This window comes from Abramis brama (assembly GCF_963993115.1).
Source record: "Abramis brama genome assembly, chromosome: 15".
Classification (NCBI taxonomy): Eukaryota; Metazoa; Chordata; class Actinopteri; order Cypriniformes; family Leuciscidae; genus Abramis; species Abramis brama.
Genome location: NC_139977.1, coordinates 4,218,115 through 4,236,726, shown reverse-complemented (window position 1 = coordinate 4,236,726; position 18,612 = coordinate 4,218,115). Strand labels below are relative to the sequence as shown.

The window sequence follows — 18,612 nt, the reverse complement described above, 5'->3', positions numbered from 1 at the left end:
CACTACAGACTTGTTTTGTATTTACAGTGCTGCCTTGTTATATCTTATATGTCTCACTATGTCCTGTTCAAGAAGCTAAAACAAGAAAATAAAATAATAAAGTAGCCTAGCCTATATGAGCAACAAGCATTTTTATGAATTTAAGTAATCGTAATATTTGTTAAATGTAATAATGTTATTGTAATACTCTAGTCAAGACGCAAAGAAAAAAAAAAGAAAGAAAAAAATACTGATAAAATATGAAAAGCCCGAGTTAAAAACAAAACTGCTGCACACAATCTCCACCTTGTGGTGAATTTGTGATACTTTTTTTTTTTTTTTTTTTTTTTTTTAATTTTTTTATTTAGAATACAAAACACGTCATGATGGTATATCAAAATACACTGTACACATCACTTTATAATGAATATAGTGAATATTAAACAATATTTAAAGCAATAAACATTTAAAAAGTCACATTACAGCACTGCAGTTTTATATACACATATGCCTACTGTATATGTAGTCAATGACGTGACGATATATCTTTTTTCCCAGATATGTTTAGTTGATTGAAAATACATTAAAAATGCCATTCTTAAATACATTCTATGCATGTTTTTAATGTATTAGCCTAAATCATTTTCTTTAAAAAAAAATTGCAGGTCTTAAAGTGAAGTCAAGGGGAACAACTTTAGCATAAGCAATTTTGTAATTTTATTCACATAAAATAAGTGAATATTCATTTTCGTAATATTACTAATATTTGAAAACAGATTTTGCCCATCAAATCAAAGTCTGTGTCATGTAACCAATCTGCAAGATGCTATATTATTACCATGTGATAAAAACATTAAAACATTGAAAACTTTTTTTGTTTTTTGAAAAACCTGAAATCATGATGATGATGTGAACGTTTAGATGTAAGGAAAATGTTACCTTTTAATTGTTTAAAAACTTAAAAAATGTGAAAGTGTATAAATGTCTTTTTTTCTTCTTTTTTTTAACTGCTGATTATGAATAACATCTGTTATCATGCTGAGTAATGGGCTCTTTATGATCTTTGCCCAGTCCTCCTCCAAACTCCCTCCAGTGATGTACGAGATGATTTCAGTCTCTCCGTCCTCTGGACTGTAATGCTTCACAGTTATCATGGGTAAAAACCAAGTCCTGAAACAGATCAGCTACTTTTCAGGCACTCAGTTATAGCATGGGCACACAGTATTAAAAAAAAAAAAAGATTTAAAAACTGGTTAGGGACAGGTTTGGTGGTATGGGTTTAAGGGTGAGTTAAGGTTTAGATAGATATAATTGAAATTATGTACACAATAAATGCAACGTATCAAATGATTCATTTAAATGTCAGTAGTTAAAGACACCTAATATAAAGCAGGACCAAAAATGTATATAATATATCTGAAATAAATGCTTGACTTACCCCGTGACATTTTTGTGATATAATGAAATAGAGTTGTCTAATCATGGCAGCGAGTCTTTGCACTTTCCTGTTGTAGGAACACCGGCGTTCTCTCAGGCCGCCCAGCAGAGACATATAAGAGTTCATGGTGGACATTACACAAGCGTTCTGTCATCACAAACAACAAATATGATTGACCATACAAGGCTTTTAACATTTCAAAGCACATATATAATGGGAGTGATAAAAAAAAATGAGACATGAGATTCTGAATGTGCTTAAAATGAGTACGTCATTATTTTACATTACAAGCAAGCTTTATCTCTCAAATGCTGAATGCATAATTCTGCAATAGTTTGTTAGTACTTACATGAATATCGATGTACAGGTCGGGCAGGTGAGCTGCGCATCTATACTGCAACACAAGGCACAATAAAAACATCAACTTCTTGTTTTGTCATGGCATTGTTGCACTCACCTCAACTGGATGTGTTAGACTTACAATCTCGTGGTCTTTTTTAATGTCCTCCGCTTTTTGAGTGATTTCTTTACCCATGTTCAGCACTTTAGTGTAACAGGTTGGTGGTATGGGGTACGGCTGAGCCCAAACCATGGGCATCAGAACCAGAACCAGAACCAGAACCATGCTTTCTGCTCTCTGTGAACAACACTGCTGTCTGTGTGCTGCATTTATACACTGCAAATTCAAACATGTTGTGTTCATTACCAAACATGACATGATATATGAATCAATTAGCCTGGAATTCATTGTCTAATCCAGTTCTGTTGCTGAAACACTGGGGCTTGTGGTTTTGCTCAGCCAAGTGTCGTCAGAATATCCCACAATATATGCAGGAGTATCTCAATTCGCAATAGCACCACAAAAATGTTTTGCACAAATTACAACCAAAAATTTTGCTCCAATAAAGATAGTGTGCTTGACTGCCTGTTTACTAAGAGGACAGCAGTGCCAATGGAGATTAAATACTTAAGTATTGTATAGTTTTTGTTAGTGTCCTTTTATATGTTTTTATTGCATAAAAAGTTATTTCCACCACAGAATGTATTTCTGATAGAGTAGGCATTATCTCCTGATCAAAACACATGCGAAGAAGAAGCAGAAGTGATGTGCTGAATCCAAAATCGCCCCCTATACCCTTAAATAGGGCGTTATTTAAGTTTTTTTTTTTTTTTTTTTTTTTGGTTTAATTTTAAAGTGTTTGGGTAGTTTTTGTGTAACCTAGATCCTGGGTCAGAGGTATCCCAGGGGTTGAGTTATTTTTCGCAGGCCTTTCGCGACCTCTTCAGGAGAGAGCAGTGCAGCTGAGCTACGTGTCTTCGGTAAAATAGGCCTACAGGTGTGTGTACATTTTATTTTAATCTATAAATTCGTTATTGTTCTGTATATCGTTTAATTTTATGCAAAGCAACGTAGGGGCACGATGCTAGTCACCTAACGAGTGTCGAGTCGATCTTTTCGCGTGATGGAGACCTATTGCATAATATTTTATAATTTTATTCAAAAAAGATACAGAAATACTTAGAAAGTTAAAATATCTTCTCAGAGCTGTGTCGATTGTTTATTGACTGGTTGTGGAGTCAGTCACAGCATATTTCGGCTACGAGTGAAACGCAGGGCGTGTCTGAAGTTAGAAGTTCCCCCGCTGAACATCACACAAGCCCCGGGACGAGATCCAGCGCCGTTACGGTGGGAACGGGACAACAGAGACTGGTCGATTACAAATGTTTAACATTTACTTCTAATATTTGTTAAACGAGTTTAAATGTATGCAATATGTACTTTAAAATATGATCGAAAATTAGAGAATTATCATGCAAACCAGTGGTTGTGTGCAGTATTTTTTAAAAACAACGTTTAGAGGATTTAAGTTCCGTAAACATTGTAAACATTCATGTATGATGCAAAAACATATTTTTTTTAAATAAAAAAAGCTAGTAGACCTACTATAGTGTTGTAAAAATGAATCAACCCAGTATGCTGGGTTAAATAAACAACCCAACATGTGTTCTGTCCTATAGGATTTACCCAGCCCTTGGGTTGTTATTAACCCAGTGTTTTTTTTAGAGTGTATTGTGGACGTTATTGAGTGCACTCATTAAATCCCACATTGCACCACAATAACGAGTGTACAACTGATGTACGCTCAAGTGTCTGTCCAAATTCGCTCACTCGTTTTCATTCACTCATTCGAGTGAACAGTATTAGTGGAATAACGTAGGGAATAGTGAATGAGGGTTTAGGGGGCGATTTCAGATTCAGCCATACTGTAAGCAGATGCATATCTAAAATAAGCAATCATCAAACATTCAACAGCATCAAAACAACCTAATGTTACTGAATGAAATATTGACCCAGGATGAGCTGACTGTGAAGCTTTGTGTTGATGGCAACCATGTAATTCAACCCCAAATGTAGGCTAATTCAAACCAAATCATTTGAAGATGTCTGCACGAAGATGTATTCAATTAGACCCTTCATTAGTTGTGAGAGTAATCATGGAATTTATAGGCTTCAATGTCCTTGTAATCGTCTCTACATGGGCCAGACTAAGCGTAGACTGCAAGATAGATTATGGGATCACAAAAATGCTATTCATGAAACAAAGATTAGGCCTACCCTATGGCAGTGCATTATGCATCCGTACATGATTCTAATCCATCTAGTTGAAAAAGTATTGGTTTGGAAACTGTAACTGGGTCTATTATAAGGGTGATAGATTACAAAGACATTTACAAAGGGAAGCCTTTGTTTTTTTCAGTAAAACCTACCATTTTTCTTGGGTTGAATGAAGAATTCTCCATTCTTGTAAAGCCATTATTATTATTATTATCATTAATAGTTGTCTCTCTTCTTGCTTTTTTGTTTGGTGTACGTGATTATACTTTGTAATAGTTAATGTTATAGGTCCCCCTGTAATGGTTCTTTTGTTTTCTCCCAGTTCTACATCTCCTGACTGTGACTCATGTGTTACCTGAGGAAGGCTGAAGTGAAGTGTTTTAGCCATTTTTAATGTTTCTAGTGTGGCAGCCATGATGTAAATAATGGCTTTTTAAAATTACTTTTTTGGACTGGAAGTGGCTTGGATTTTTTTTATTTTTTTTTATTTTAAAAGCATTCTCATTATATTAATTTGTCCTACATTCCTTCCTGCATATGGACCATTATTCTGAAGTGTTACCAAGAAGTCTTTAAATAAGCTTCAGTCACTCAACATTAAAGAGAGTTTATCACAATTATCCTCCAGCAGAGGTTAGAGAATGCCTATTAAGGTCTCGTATTGTTTAATAGTCATTGCAAACAGCAAATCCTTCCTTGTGAAAAAGAAGTGCACTTTACTTACTTTTAAAAAGAGTACTTATTACGGAAATAATATACATTAAAAGAATATATTTAAGTGGGTAACACTTTATTGTAAGGTGTCCGTGTACAGTGAGTAATGTTAATTACTATAGGATTAGGTTTTGGTTTAAGGTTAGTTTCATGTAATTATGCATCATTTATAGTTATTACTACAGCAACTACATATAACATGTTTAACAAGGACACTGTAAAATAGTGTTACCTTTAAGTGCGAACTGAATGTATATTTGTAATTACACATTTGTAATGATGAAGTTACAATTTAATACATTTAAAATATATTAACTTTAAATGAAGGCTATCAAATAACACAATAGAGTTAAAAGTAGCATCAGGTATGTGCTTTGACCGAGTGGCAACCTTCCGGTCTCTCTCTTGAATCCACCACGGAAGTGACTTAAACTGCAATTAATCGACTGACCATTAGAGACAGGCTGCAAAAGAGAGTCAATCCCATAGACCCCCATGTTAAAATGGCCAACTTTATAGCAGAAAAAAAAATATGTTTACAGCCTGGTACAAAAAGTGGTTTTGGTCTATATAGCTAATTTTGGCCTTCATGACGACTTTGAGGGGGGTGGATTTTTTTAATAACCCGTTTAAATTATATTAAGCCTTAAAGTTCTGCATAATTAAAGGAGCTGTATGTAAGAAATGTATTTCAATTAATCATAAAATGGCCCTGATATGTCACTAGACATTAAGAAACCATGTTCATTTCAAATACTTATATCACTGACAACAGTAGTCCAGCCAGGATATTGTCATTTAAAAAGTGATAGTTGCAGCCCTCAACTGATGTTGATGTTGTCATGTTGTGTTTTGGCTTGATGCTCCACCCTCCACCTATCTACCAATCACGAAGTCATTAGTGTTTCGGCATCCGGGTTGCCAGCTCTGCTCTAGTTTAAAGCTCCTTGTAGCAGCCTACGTTCCTGCTGGATCCTGCAGCCTATCTGGCAACCTCGAGTCAGGGGGGAGGGGGAGGGGATACACTGCTCTACAGTAATTTGAAAGTGATTGCAGTACCAGTTTTGGCCACAATCTTACATACGGCTCCTTTAAGGGCGTGGCCACTTGATTGACAGGTGGATTGCCGCTGCTGTCACTACTAGCCGTTTGTCTGCTTTCTGTTAGCGTCACGTCACCTCAGCTAATTCTAGCCGCTGAACTTGGCATCTATGCCATGTTTGTGCTTTTTTCTGGATTATTTCATACAATTTAATACACGCATTATACCTTTGCCTACGCCTTTGGATTCCATCATTGTCGAGCATCAAGAGATCAACCAGCGGTGTTTTTCTGTTGTTTTCCTCTGTGAACATGCACTCATGGAAGTCTGACAATTTCATTGCTTTTTGGAGTTTTCAGATTTAAAAACATCTATAGATATAGAGGCTACACTCGTTCTGCGGTACCGTTGCTGTCACGGAACAGATAGACTATATATGCTAACTTTTTAGTGTTAAAAAAAACAACCTTTGTGCACGTACTGTCAGATGAAATCCTGCAGGTGTCAGTGGTTTCTCTGTCCATGCAATAAATACACACCCTTCAATGAGCGCGGATTTCTAGTGCATTTACTTGAACTTCTTAGGTAATATCTTTGGTTTGACCCATTTGAGAGGCGGCCAAAATCAGAATTTAAAATGGACTGAATAAAGCTCTCTACGAACTTGACGTGCGATGCCGAGCTGACTGACATATATGCGCATGAATCACTGTCACACGCTCAGAGCAATATTTTAGTTATGTCTTTTAACTATTATAGTATTTCGAAGGGCAAAAACATGAACTTTAACTATTGGCAAGTCGCACACTTGCACAGCCCTTGTGGTGGTACTGCCAGTAGCATATAGCATTATCTTCTTAGCCTGAGCTAACTTCATCACGTCGAGCTAGGCGGGCGTAGTTTCAGCAACCAGGCACCTCAGCTCCACCCATGTCCCGCCTCTTTGCCCATTTTCTGTTATCCGGGAGTGACGTGCTGCCAAGATGGCGACGGCTGGCTCCGCCCACTTTTGGCTTCAAAAATGCTCTTCAGAAACCTACGGGTGACGTCACGGACACTACGTCCATATTTTTTTACAGTCTATGGCTTTGACATGTTAGTCAACACATCAAAATAAGTGTACTTAGTTGTCACACGTATTCAGTAATATTGTCTTAGTTTCACTTTCAAGGACTATCAGTTTGCTCTGGATTGCTTCCTGTTTCATTTGTTCAGTTTTCGCAAAAAATTAAAACTTTTAATTTGACATTATTATAAAGTACATTTTTCAAAAATGAAAGTGTAGCCTACTCTCTTTAAGTACACTTAAGTGGCCCTTTATTTCATTTATATTATCTATAATTAAAAAAAATATATATATACTTTTAAGATTTGGTCCCATTAATGAGATAATAAAGTGACGAGCATTAATGACGAACACCTGCTGGTAACAAGCAGAATCACTGAAGGAAAGAGAAACAACAAGAACTACAACTGACTTCCAGCCACAGCCTTAGATGAAATCAACTGAAGATGAAAGAAGAAGATACATCTCAGCAGAGGGAGAATAAACAACTCCACAAACAGCATTACCAGCTTCACTTATTACTAACCAGATTTACTTTATTTCTGTCATACATCTACAGTTCTTTTTGAGAATTAACAGAGGTTTGGATGCTGATGTTTTATAGAAAATGTTTGATCACCTGTGGCGAGGGGGGCTTCAGAATGCGAAGTCTGCAGCGGGGGAACAGGTGCGGAGACGAGCGGTGATAAGGAAGTCAAGTGAATGATAACTAATCAGTCTCTAATTCCAGTGATTGGCGGAGAGACAAGTTATAAGCACCCCAGAGACCTGGGACAGGAAGAGAGAGAGCCTAATCACCACCAGAGACTGTGAATTGTTTGTGTGTATATGAGAGACTGAAAGCAGAGAGCCGAGAGCTTTTATTTGTTTATTTGTTTATTTTTATTAATAAAAAGGTTTACTCGTCGTCACCGCTGACTTCCTCATCCTTTTTCATTGAACTTTGCTACACTGGTGCGGAAACCCGTGACGAGGAAGTTGGCATGCAGCCAGCCCAACTGACACCACTTGCGGAGCTTGTGAAGTCACTCGGCGGTCTTCACCAAACCCGACATCAGGCACTGATAGACCTAAAACTGGAACAGGAGGATCGGTTCCGCTTGTTGGTCCAGGTGCAGGATGAAGACCGGCAGGTCACCCCCCATCGCCTCTCGTCTCGCTGATGAAGACGGGTCCACAGGACGACCCGGAGGCGTGTGGCTGGGTGTGCATCCAATGGCCGGTGCGCCTGATCCCGCTGCTGTTTGGGGAAGCTCAGGTGGCAGCACAACAGCTACCTGTAGCGAACCTCCTGGCCTACAATGATCTCAAGCCGGCCATCCTTCAACAGGAACGGTCAGTGGAGCTGGGGGACAGCGGCCGACCTTTCATGATGGCCCAACAGCTCCGGGAGGCCAAGGAATGCGACATCGAGGAAGTGGTCGATCTGGTAGTGCTGGAGCAGTTCATTGCTCGGCTACCACATGGAACGGCCGAGTGGGTTCAGTGCCACCGCCCGACATTGCTGATGCAGGCCATCCAACAGGCTGAAGACCATCTGGTGGCATGCCCCGGGTTCGGGGGGCTCCTCCTTAACTTCTCTCTCTCCAACCCCTCTACTTCTCTTCCTGCTTTCTCTTGCCCTATTCCTGCTCCCAGGTCACGTATCAATGCGGCCCCTCGAACCCCACAGCGGGGAAGTTTCTTCCAGGGGAACAGATACGGGACATGAGGGGGTGTGGCAGAGAGCACTGGAGCCGCCGCTCCATCTCCACCTTTCCGCCAATCTCTTGGCCATTCTTCTGTCGCTGGGGCAGCGGGAAGGCCTTGGCCGCCCTGCTGGAGATGCGGGGACCCGTGACTCCCCGTGTGTTGCCCCCGATCAAGCCGGGCTGTACCAAATACCTGTGAATATTAAGGGGGGGTACATATCAGGCTTTGGTGGATTCAGGCTGTAACCAAACCTCCATTCATCAAAGCCTGATGCAGCAAAGTGCATTGGATACGAGCCGCAAGGTTAAGGTGAGGTGTGTAAGATTAATAAGGGAATTAAGATCAATATAACTGAAAGGGGATTGAATTACAGTGAATAAGAACCGAATTAATATGCAAATTATTCAGAATTAATATTTAACACTTTATCAACTATTCGTCCACCGATAAGTTGAGATAAGGGTATTTTATCAATTCTGGACAGAATATTATCCCGTGGCCTACGGTAATAATATCATAAAATTATGATAACTGATTATGAGCAAGGTAACAAAATCTACAGTTTAAGGCAGTAACTTGTAAGCACACAGCACAAGACGCTTGTATGTAAAATCAACCAAGACTTTATTGAACTACTCTAATACACACAAACTAAACTAATGAAAACACACAAACATTTATTCAAACAGTGACAGAGAAAAGTGATGTTATTAACGGAGGGTGAGTGGAGTCCCAAATGTCTAGCGTTAGACACTATTTCTTGACCGCAACCTAAGAGAATCAATCTACTAGCACTTTAATCTTAGTTCGTTTTCTTAATAAGATTTGCACCAGTTCAGCCAGAATTAGGAGATTGTGTACTTGCGTTTGGATGCTCCTGTGAGCGCGTGCGTTCCCTTCTGTGACGAAGTTGCTGGAGGGAATCTCTTCTGCGCTGATTGGCTGGCAGTCGGTCAGTGGTGCGTTCTGAGGGACAGCACTCGATGGTGAGTGGTTGGTTGGCTTTGCCGGGTGGCGTTTCGTTCGCGGGATTTCCTGGATTGCGGGTTGCTATGCAACGGAGTTTCCTCTGAGTCTGGAGGAGCTGCTGGAGCGACTCTGAGAGGGTTTTCTTTGACGAAGTTCAACGAAGGATCTTTCGGAAGAGTTGATGAGTTTTGAGTGAGCTCTTGGTGGTTTGAAGAGTATGTAAGCATACACGCTGGACGATGGAAAGGTAAGCAAGAGCAAATGTCACTGCAAAAGCAAGGCAAAAAGCAACACATAGCTGCTTGTCATTGGGTTATAAGCGTGTCCATCCGACCCGTCCTTCCGAGTGTGACAGCCAATCAGATATTGTCTTGGGCGGGACCTACGTTCTCCGGTTCTTGCATGTAATTAGCGTAATGTCCACGTGATCGCGTGTGCCCAAACTCCTGAGAGTTTAGTTAAACGCTTTAATAAGCCAACTTAATAGTTTAAATATGGTGCATCCTACACACATCTACTTTATATCAAAATTCTAGAAATCATTTACCCATCAAGTAGGTACCAAAATACATATATTTCCCATAGTTGAGGTGGAAGTAAATAAGGATTTAGCTGTGATAAGTGTTTAACACACAAAATTAACTTGGGTAATATAAAGCATACATAATACAGAGGATACACATGTATGAGGCAACTTCTGGTGATTAGTTCCTATAACTGAGGTAGCAAACCCTACGAATAGGCTGTAATACAGGCTAAACACACAGAAAGAACTCCACAGGTTATATAAAACATACATGATACTTAAGATATACACTCACCTAAAGGATTATTAGGAACACCTGCTCAATTTCTCATTAATGCAATTATCTAATCAACCAATCACATGGCAGTTGCTTCAATGCATTTAGGGGTGTGGTCCTGGTCAAGACAATCTCCTGAACTCCAAACTGAATGTTAGAATGGGAAAGAAAGGTGATTTAAGCAATTTTGAGCGTGGCATGGTTGTTGGTGCCAGACGGGCCGGTCTGAGTATTTCACAATCTGCTCAGTTACTGGGATTTTCACGCACAACCATTTCTAGGGTTTACAAAGAATGGTGTGAAAAGGGAAAAACATCCAGTATGCGGCAGTCCTGTGGGCGAAAATGCCTTGTTGATGCTAGAGGTCAGAGGAGAATGGGCTGACTGATTCAAGCTGATAGAAGAGCAACTTTGACTGAAATAACCACTCGTTACAACCGAGGTATGCAGCAAAGCATTTGTGAAGCCACAACACGCACAACCTTGAGGCGGATGGGCTACAACAGCAAAAGACCCCACCGGGTACCACTCATCTCCACTACAAATAGGAAAAAGAGGCTACAATTTGCACGAGCTCACCAAAATTGGACAGTTGAAGACTGGAAAAATGTTGCCTGGTCTGATGAGTCTCGATTTCTGTTGAGACATTCAGATGGTAGAGTCAGAATTTGGCGTAAACAGAATGAGAACATGGATCCATCATGCTTTGTTACCACTGTGCAGGCTGTTGGTGGTGGTGTAATGGTGTGGGGGATGTTTTCTTGGCACACTTTAGGCCCCTTAGTGCCAATTGGGCATCGTTTAAATGCCACGGCCTACCTGAGCATTGATTCTGACCATGTCCATCCCTTTATGACCACCATGTACCCATCCTCTGATGGCTACTTCCAGCAGGATAATGCACCATGTCACAAAGCTCGAATCATTTCAAATTGGTTTCTTGAACATGACAATGAGTTCACTGTACTAAAATGGCCCCCACAGTCACCAGATCTCAACCCAATAGAGCATCTTTGGGATGTGGTGGAACGGGAGCTTCGTGCCCTGGATGTGCATCCCACAAATCTCCATCAACTGCAAGATGCTATCCTATCAATATGGGCCAACATTTCTAAAGAATGCTTTCAGCACCTTGTTGAATCAATGCCACGTAGAATTAAGGCAGTTCTGAAGGCGAAAGGGGGTCAAACACAGTATTAGTATGCTGTTCCTAATAATCCTTTAGGTGAGTGTATATGAGGTAAATACTGGTGATCAATTCAGCTTATTGGAAGCAATTTTGAGACCGTTGTTTGTATTAAACCACAAGTGGGTTAATTTCAGTCTATTGGTTTTGGAGACAAAAGTCTCTGGAATTTACAGCTGCAGAAAGGAGGGGTCCCTGGTTTAAGGTTTGTGGTGATTCTGGGCCATGGGAATGCCTTAGCATCCTTCGTTTCCTGATAAGGCTGTGGATTTATGCATTGGGGTCACCACAGGGTTTCTTGGCCATTTGGTCTTAAGTTTGGGGAACAAAGAGAAATCTTTTCCTGCTGTCCTGGCATCGCTGGTATGAGATTAGACAGGCACAAAAAAAAGGGAAAGGGGGGTGACATCTCCTTTAGCCATCTCGGCACCATGACTGTGTTTTATGACTTACTAATGGTTCGATGGGGAATCGTTCCGAACTGTGGAATGTGGTGTTGGGTTAATTTAATGAAAAGGACTGTTCACGGATAATCCTACAGGTGTGTGCACAGGGATGTGGTGAACTACCAATTAGCGCCTGTTAGTATTACATTTTGGGGAAAAACACAGAATTAAGGTGGCGGTTAATTCCCACCTTAGGCATCCGCTGATTTTGGGTACAGATTGGCCAGCATTTACACAATTATTGGGGATTTTGTGTGCGGATGCTTCTTGACCTTCACAGACTGACTGAAACGAGAGCTAGGACGGAGCTAATGCCACCTGAGCAAGATGACTTTTCTCTTGAGCAGTCTTATGATGAGACGCTTAAAAACGCATATATCCAGGTCTGCACTATCGACGGACAACTTCTTCAGCCTGATCAGCCGCTCTCATATGCCTATTTCTCACTTATAAAAGATAGGTTGTATCGGTTGACCCAAGATACCCAGACAAAAGGAAATACAACCAGATTATTAGTCCCAAAAAGCGGTCGGGAAATGCTTTTCCAGGCGGCTCATTGTAGTCCACTTGTGCGGCGTCGTGAATGTCAGCTGGTTAATCCTCCGGCCATTTCAAAAGCGCCATTGCGCCCATTACCACTGGTAGAGGTCCCATTCGAGAGAATTGGTATGGACCTCATTGGGCCAGCATGCGGACATCGTTTTGCATTAGTTCTGGTGGTCTATGCAACACGATACCCAGAAGCAGTGCCGTTACGCACCATATCTGCTAAGAGCGGATGCACTGTTCGAATCCCCAAAGAGATTCTCACTGATCAGGGCACAGCGTTTATGTCACGTACATTAATCGAACTAGACAAACTTTTGGGCATTAAATCGATTTGCACCAGTGTCTATCACCCACAAACAGACGGAACGATTTAATTGCACATTAAAATTCATGGTTCGTAAGTTTGTAAAAGAAGACACCAAAAATTGGGATAAATGGCTCGAGCCCCTGTTGTTCGCGGTGCAGGAGGTTCCACAAGCCTCCACTGGGTTCTCCCCATTCTAGCTTCTCTATGGTCATCAGTCCCGGGGGGTGCTTGATGTCATTAGAAAGGCTTGGGAGGAGGGGCCTTCAAACAGCCTTAGTGAAATTCAGTATGTCATGGACCTCCAAGCAAAACTCCACACATTGGGGCGGCTCTCGATGGAGAATTTGCTCCAAGCTCAGGACAAACAAAGTCGGCTGTACAACTGGGGTACGCGAGAGCGTCAATTTACACCAGGAGAGAGAGGACCAGGCCTGGACTTTATGTTGTGTTTTGTTTTATTATATGTGACAACAAAACTAAAGTCACGGACAACTGCCGCCTTTAGTTTTGTTGTTTGTTTATTTTATGATTATTAAAGTTGTTTAACGTTCACCAGTTCCCGCCTTCTTCCCACAACAACATACTGTGTTACATCACCATTATGGTGATCAGTGTCATTCAGTTGGACAGTTTGACTCTTGACTTTTTGTGTGAGTTTGTAGACTTTGTAACAGCATTTACCTAAACACAAAATTTGTTGCAAAGGACGCCGTGAAACAAAGATCATCAGCTGATATAGTTTTCAGCATCATAAAGTATAATAATTCACTAATCTTAACACTGACCAAAAGTGGTTATTTATTATTAATAGATTATATTCAACAACAATACTTTCTTGCAACAGATCAGACATTCTGAATTTTGATTTTTAAAATACATTGTGGGAATTTTCTTTTAGACACACAGGCATCAAGAATCAGCATATGAATCTCAACAATGGTGACATGCTTTATGCAATGAATGCTGAGAACCACCATAGTATAAAACTCATGTCTCCCAGCATGCATTGCGGCATGAAGCATGTCACCATTTTTGAAATTCATATGCTGATTCCTGATTAATCTCTGTGCCTAAAAAAAATTCCCACAATGAATTTAAAAATCAAAATTCCGAATGTCTGATCTGTTGCAAATAGCTATTGTTGGTGAATATAATCTATAAATAACAAATAACCACTTTTTGTCAGGGATAAGATTAGTGAACTATTCTACTTTATGATGTTGAAAAATATATCACCATCTTTGTTTTGTTTTTTGCTTCCTTTGCAACAAATCATGTGTTTTGGTAAACACTGTTACAAAGATCATAAACTCACATAATAAGCCAAGAGTCAAACTGCCCAACTAAACGAAACACTGATCACAATAATGGTAACCAATCAATTATAACTTAAACTCTGATTCAGAGTTGGGGGCTGTTTACACAACACCATTTTCAACTAAAAACATAAAACTTTTTATGCGTTTTGGCTGTTCATTTACATGACAATGGCGTTTTGGGTGCCTGAAAACGCAAAGTTTTGAAAACAGGTTTCAAAGTGCAAGTTTTTGAAAACGGTCTCTGTGTAAACAACAAAAACAGGAATCTCTGAAGACGATGACGTCATGTTTTTACATTACATGTTTAGTCTATAGTGTTTTATTGCCATCTACTGGCCTGGCAACAGAATACAGCGTTTTTAGTCATTTTTGTGTATCCGTGTGAATGTGGATCGTTTTGACAATGGTGTCGTCTGTACGCGGAAAAGTCAATGGAAAAACTCTGTTTTAAGCATATCGTTGTCGTGTAAACGTACCCTTACTTTAACACTCTTTAGAGTGGGACCATGTGTACTCTGAGCAGAGTTCATTTAACTCTGGGTATTTTACTGTGTGCACTTCTTTTTCACAAGGGTTTTGCAACAAAACTGTTTCCCAAAAACAAGTACAAAGCTGACTGCAGCACTTACATGTAGAGAGGCACAGAGGGCTAGTGCGTGTATATGGGGAAAACGGAAAGTTTATAGTAAACAAATGAACTCTATAAATGTCACATACCTGTGGTGACTGATCACATACAGTCTGTGCAAGTGAATACAGGCTTCTGAGAATAAGAGCCAATGATATCCTGGACAGACGAGAATCTGCAAACTAGAAAAGAAATGCTCAATGTTCACAAAACCTTGCCTGAAAGTGTTTTCTCGAAATCACTAAAGTTTGAAGGTTATAAAGCAATATGTGCTTTGAATACATTTAAGATCTAGGCTATTATATGTATAGCTAATTGAAAAGCCAAATCTAATGACTTTAAATCTCCAGGGAAACTTAGTGCAGTATGTGTGTGTAAATAACTATGCAACTAGATGTAAATGAAAACCTAGTTCAGTCCTGCACCACTAGATGGAAGCACAAGTTCTACAGCTGATCATTGCTTGTCATTCCATCACTGTTTGACCTTCCCTGCTGAGAACTGTAGTCTTCTCCTCCTGAATAAACAACGCTTCTATCATTTAGCAAAGACACAAGCTCATCAGTTTAAGTCAGTGAAAAGAAGCATGCTTGTGCGATAAAACTTGTTGTGTAAGTCTATTCAGGAAAGGTGACTAGTGTATTTGTAAATGCCAGTTAAGCTATAAAAGAGCTGTGTGTGCATGAGGCATCTAATCTTGTAAAGTACTCCGGTGTGCCAAGAGCGTAATGGTGATTTGGCTGGATTTTGAGAGATCCTATTGCTCTCTTACCGCCTAAAAAGAATTTCACTTTCAAGACAGACGACAGACCCAATGCAAATTTACTAGCCTCACATGCCTGTGTGAAAAAAGCAAGCTAAGCAAATATCTAAATTCACATGACCTTGGCCCTTGATATGCACAATTAAGATCTGCAATGGTTGATCTAGTTTTGATGTGGATACATTATTCTATTCTATTCTATTCTATTCTATTCTATTCCACAATTATGATGCAATTATTATTTTCCACAATGACAAACTTTTGGATGACTGTAAACTAGTGCTGTCAAATCGATTAATCATGATTAAACACATCTAACATACAGTAAAAATTTGCATATTTGCAATATATATATATATAGGCTATATATATATAGTATTATTATTTTATTTTTATTTTATTCATTTTTTTTACAAACTTATGTTAGATGCAAATAATCGCGATTAATCAATTTGACAGCACTACTACAAACCTTCTAGAATTTACTTTAAAACACAAAAGTTCTTAAAAATACTATTTTGTTTAAATGCTGTTTTTTTTTATTATGTTAATTTTCGGTCAAACTTTTAATTTGAGGAATGTGTCAAGTGGTTACTGATAATACTAAAATATTTTTACTTTGTGATTATCTTTTTTTTTTTAATTTTATCTTCAAACCTACTTTTAATAAATAAATAAATAAAATAAATAAATATTATAAATGTTTGAATCATTAATAGTGATTACATTCGACGACCTAACCTTGCCATGTCATAAAAGGTAAAAAAAATATATATAGCCTATATAATTTTAAGAAACTTACTGACCTTGACATTAGGGTCTACCAATAATTTTCTTGTCACATGACAACAAAATGGCTTTCTGTTAGCCTACACCGCACTGATTTTGATTTGACTGGCTACTCTTTCAAATATTATTTTAAACTTTTCTTGCGAATAATCTTTTTTTTTTATGATTTTAAAAAATTGCAATAAATTATGATGTCAGTGAATAAAATGCATTTTAAAACGAATTCTTGAATAAATTAATAAAAGGTTATGGGGAGACCAGCAGCGCAGTAACATTGCGTATACAGTAGCCTATTGAACCACATCATGCATGAATAAACAAACCTTCCCACCATCATCATCACATGCGGTGCCCATCAGATGTTTCCACAGACGCATAGTGATGAGTTGATCAACAGTTGAGGACGTGAGCTCAGCTGTGCAGCTCTCAGCAGTCAGACACACACACACACACACGCGCGCGCGCGCGGTGATCTGGATCAGATCAGATGTCCTCTGCTCGGAGACTGGGGCTGTCCGCGGATGTGTGTGTGTGTGTTGTGATGCAGAAATGAGTCTCTCTGGACTCTCGAGCGCATATGGGAGGTAAAGCAGCATGTTCGTGTGTTCTGCATCAGTGTGTCATTGACTCCGGCTCTGCAAGGATCTTATCACGGCATTGCGGTGAGTGGAGAAGTTGTGTGGGATAGTCTGTGTGTCCAGCACTCATCTGTACACTGCAGTCTCGCCTGTGGCCAGTGTGACTGCTGGCATCGTTTTGAGGATCAACTCGACCATCCTAACACATTAAACGGTAAGTTTATGATTACTGATGATTTATATACAACAGAGTTCAGCTACAGGTCAATACAGTATGTGATCTTACATCGTGTTTACTAGCAGTTTTCTAACTCATCTATTTCTGCCACTCTATTTGGACTTTACATTATACTGTTTATGTTACTGTGTAAGTAAAGAGTCTATTTGCACATTATCCTGGTTAGTAAAGTACTTTTAATAGGGTCTAGTTGTCTTGCCTTTTATCCAGTGATCTTAGGTTTGGTGTATTTATTTTAGAAACTATTAAACATTTCACATTATTGTCATGGGAATTGTTTTACAGTGATCTAATACCTTTTTTTGAAATATGAAGAACAGCATATAACACCAAATATTTTTATTTAAAACGTATTATTGGCTTTTTAAGGGCTTTTCAGCAATTCATGAAACAGCATGTAAAAAAATAAAATAAAAAAATAACATTAAATATCATGTTTTGGCTAGCAGAAATGAATGAGTAGCAATTAAAAAAAATCTTCCAAATAAAATCAACTTTCATTTTATTTCATTTTATTTTATTGGTGAAATAAAGCCCTTATGACAACCGGTGATCAGGGATTCCCTAACTCTTTTTGTCAGATGAACCTGTTCAGTTTTGTCAGTTTGACACAATACATTTAACTGAAGTACCACTGAGATTTTAGGTTAATAATACAATGAAGTCAATAACAGTAATAATAAAATAAAGTTTTACGTTTCTCTCATGTTATGTCGGTTAATGATCACATGACATGCAGGTTTTATCTTTTTAGTAAGTGTTTTATTTTAATTTTAATTTTAAAATGATCTATTTTAATTTTAAATTTGAATGACTTAATTACTTAATAGCTTTTCAATAAACTCACTAACCCCCTGCAGTTCCTTCACAAACCCCAATCTGGGAAACCCTGACCTAATGTACATTACATTAATGCACTTCATGTTGTTGATTACAAAGAATAGCATATATTTTCTTTCTCTTTGTATTTTTATATCAATATGGTACAAGACGATCCTATTTAAATCAGTGTGATGAACGATTAGGTCAAAAGTAATCCAAAAGTAATCTAAAAGTAGTCAGATTATATTACCTTAAATGTGTAATGTAATGGATTACATTTCTACAAATTTTAGTTTAATGTAATTTGGAATCAGTAACTGACTACAATTTGTAATCTACCCAGTACTGAATGTATGCATGGGCGTAGAATACGTGGAGGGACGCACTTTTAATAAAACTTTATGTGTAGCTCAAACAGTAGAGCAACACCAAGGTCATGGGTTCGATTCCCAGGGAAAGCAAGAACTGATAAGAATTTAAAATGTGTATCTTCTAAGTCGCTTTGGATAAAAGCATCTGCCAAATGCATAAATGTAAAACGTAAATTCATCTCATGCAGAGGTGTTCACGGGCCAATGTGAATAAATCTAGATTTAAATTCCGAAAGACAGGATATTCTGCATGAACTAACATTTTATTCTTATCCAAAATGAGGCGATGTGAGCAT

The 18,612-nt window shown here is 38.7% G+C and overlaps 2 protein-coding genes across 6 annotated transcripts in view; one reads left to right on the top strand and one right to left on the bottom strand.

Annotated features, from left to right (window-relative positions):
• Positions 1-901: 901 nt before the first annotated feature.
• Positions 902-16,903, bottom strand: cytl1 (cytokine like 1; the record flags this gene model as incomplete). Of its 3 annotated transcripts, none has more annotated exons than XM_084137649.1 (6): positions 902-1,149; positions 1,418-1,564; positions 1,767-1,811; positions 1,899-2,093; positions 14,845-14,937; positions 16,631-16,903. In XM_084137649.1, the coding sequence occupies 6 exons, from the start codon at positions 16,901-16,903 to the stop codon at positions 1,090-1,092; spliced, it is 813 nt and encodes a 270-aa protein (XP_083993775.1). In that variant the 3' UTR covers positions 902-1,089. The 3 variants fall into 3 exon arrangements, with proteins under 3 accessions (XP_083993775.1, XP_083993777.1, XP_083993776.1); XM_084137651.1 differs by having other exon boundaries at positions 16,639-16,760; XM_084137650.1 differs by lacking the exons at positions 902-1,149; positions 1,418-1,564; positions 1,767-1,811; positions 1,899-2,093 and adding an exon at positions 8,238-8,740.
• Positions 16,675-18,612, top strand: part of stk32a (serine/threonine kinase 32A) — an 82,742-nt gene continuing 80,804 nt past the window's right edge. For 2 of the 3 annotated variants that reach the window (XM_084137648.1, XM_084137647.1), the window contains exon 1: positions 16,960-17,099. The gene's annotated coding sequence lies outside the window, so the exon portion shown is untranslated. Of the gene's footprint in view, positions 17,100-18,612 lie in introns of all 3 variants that reach the window. The other variant, XM_084137646.1, reaches the window with a different exon arrangement.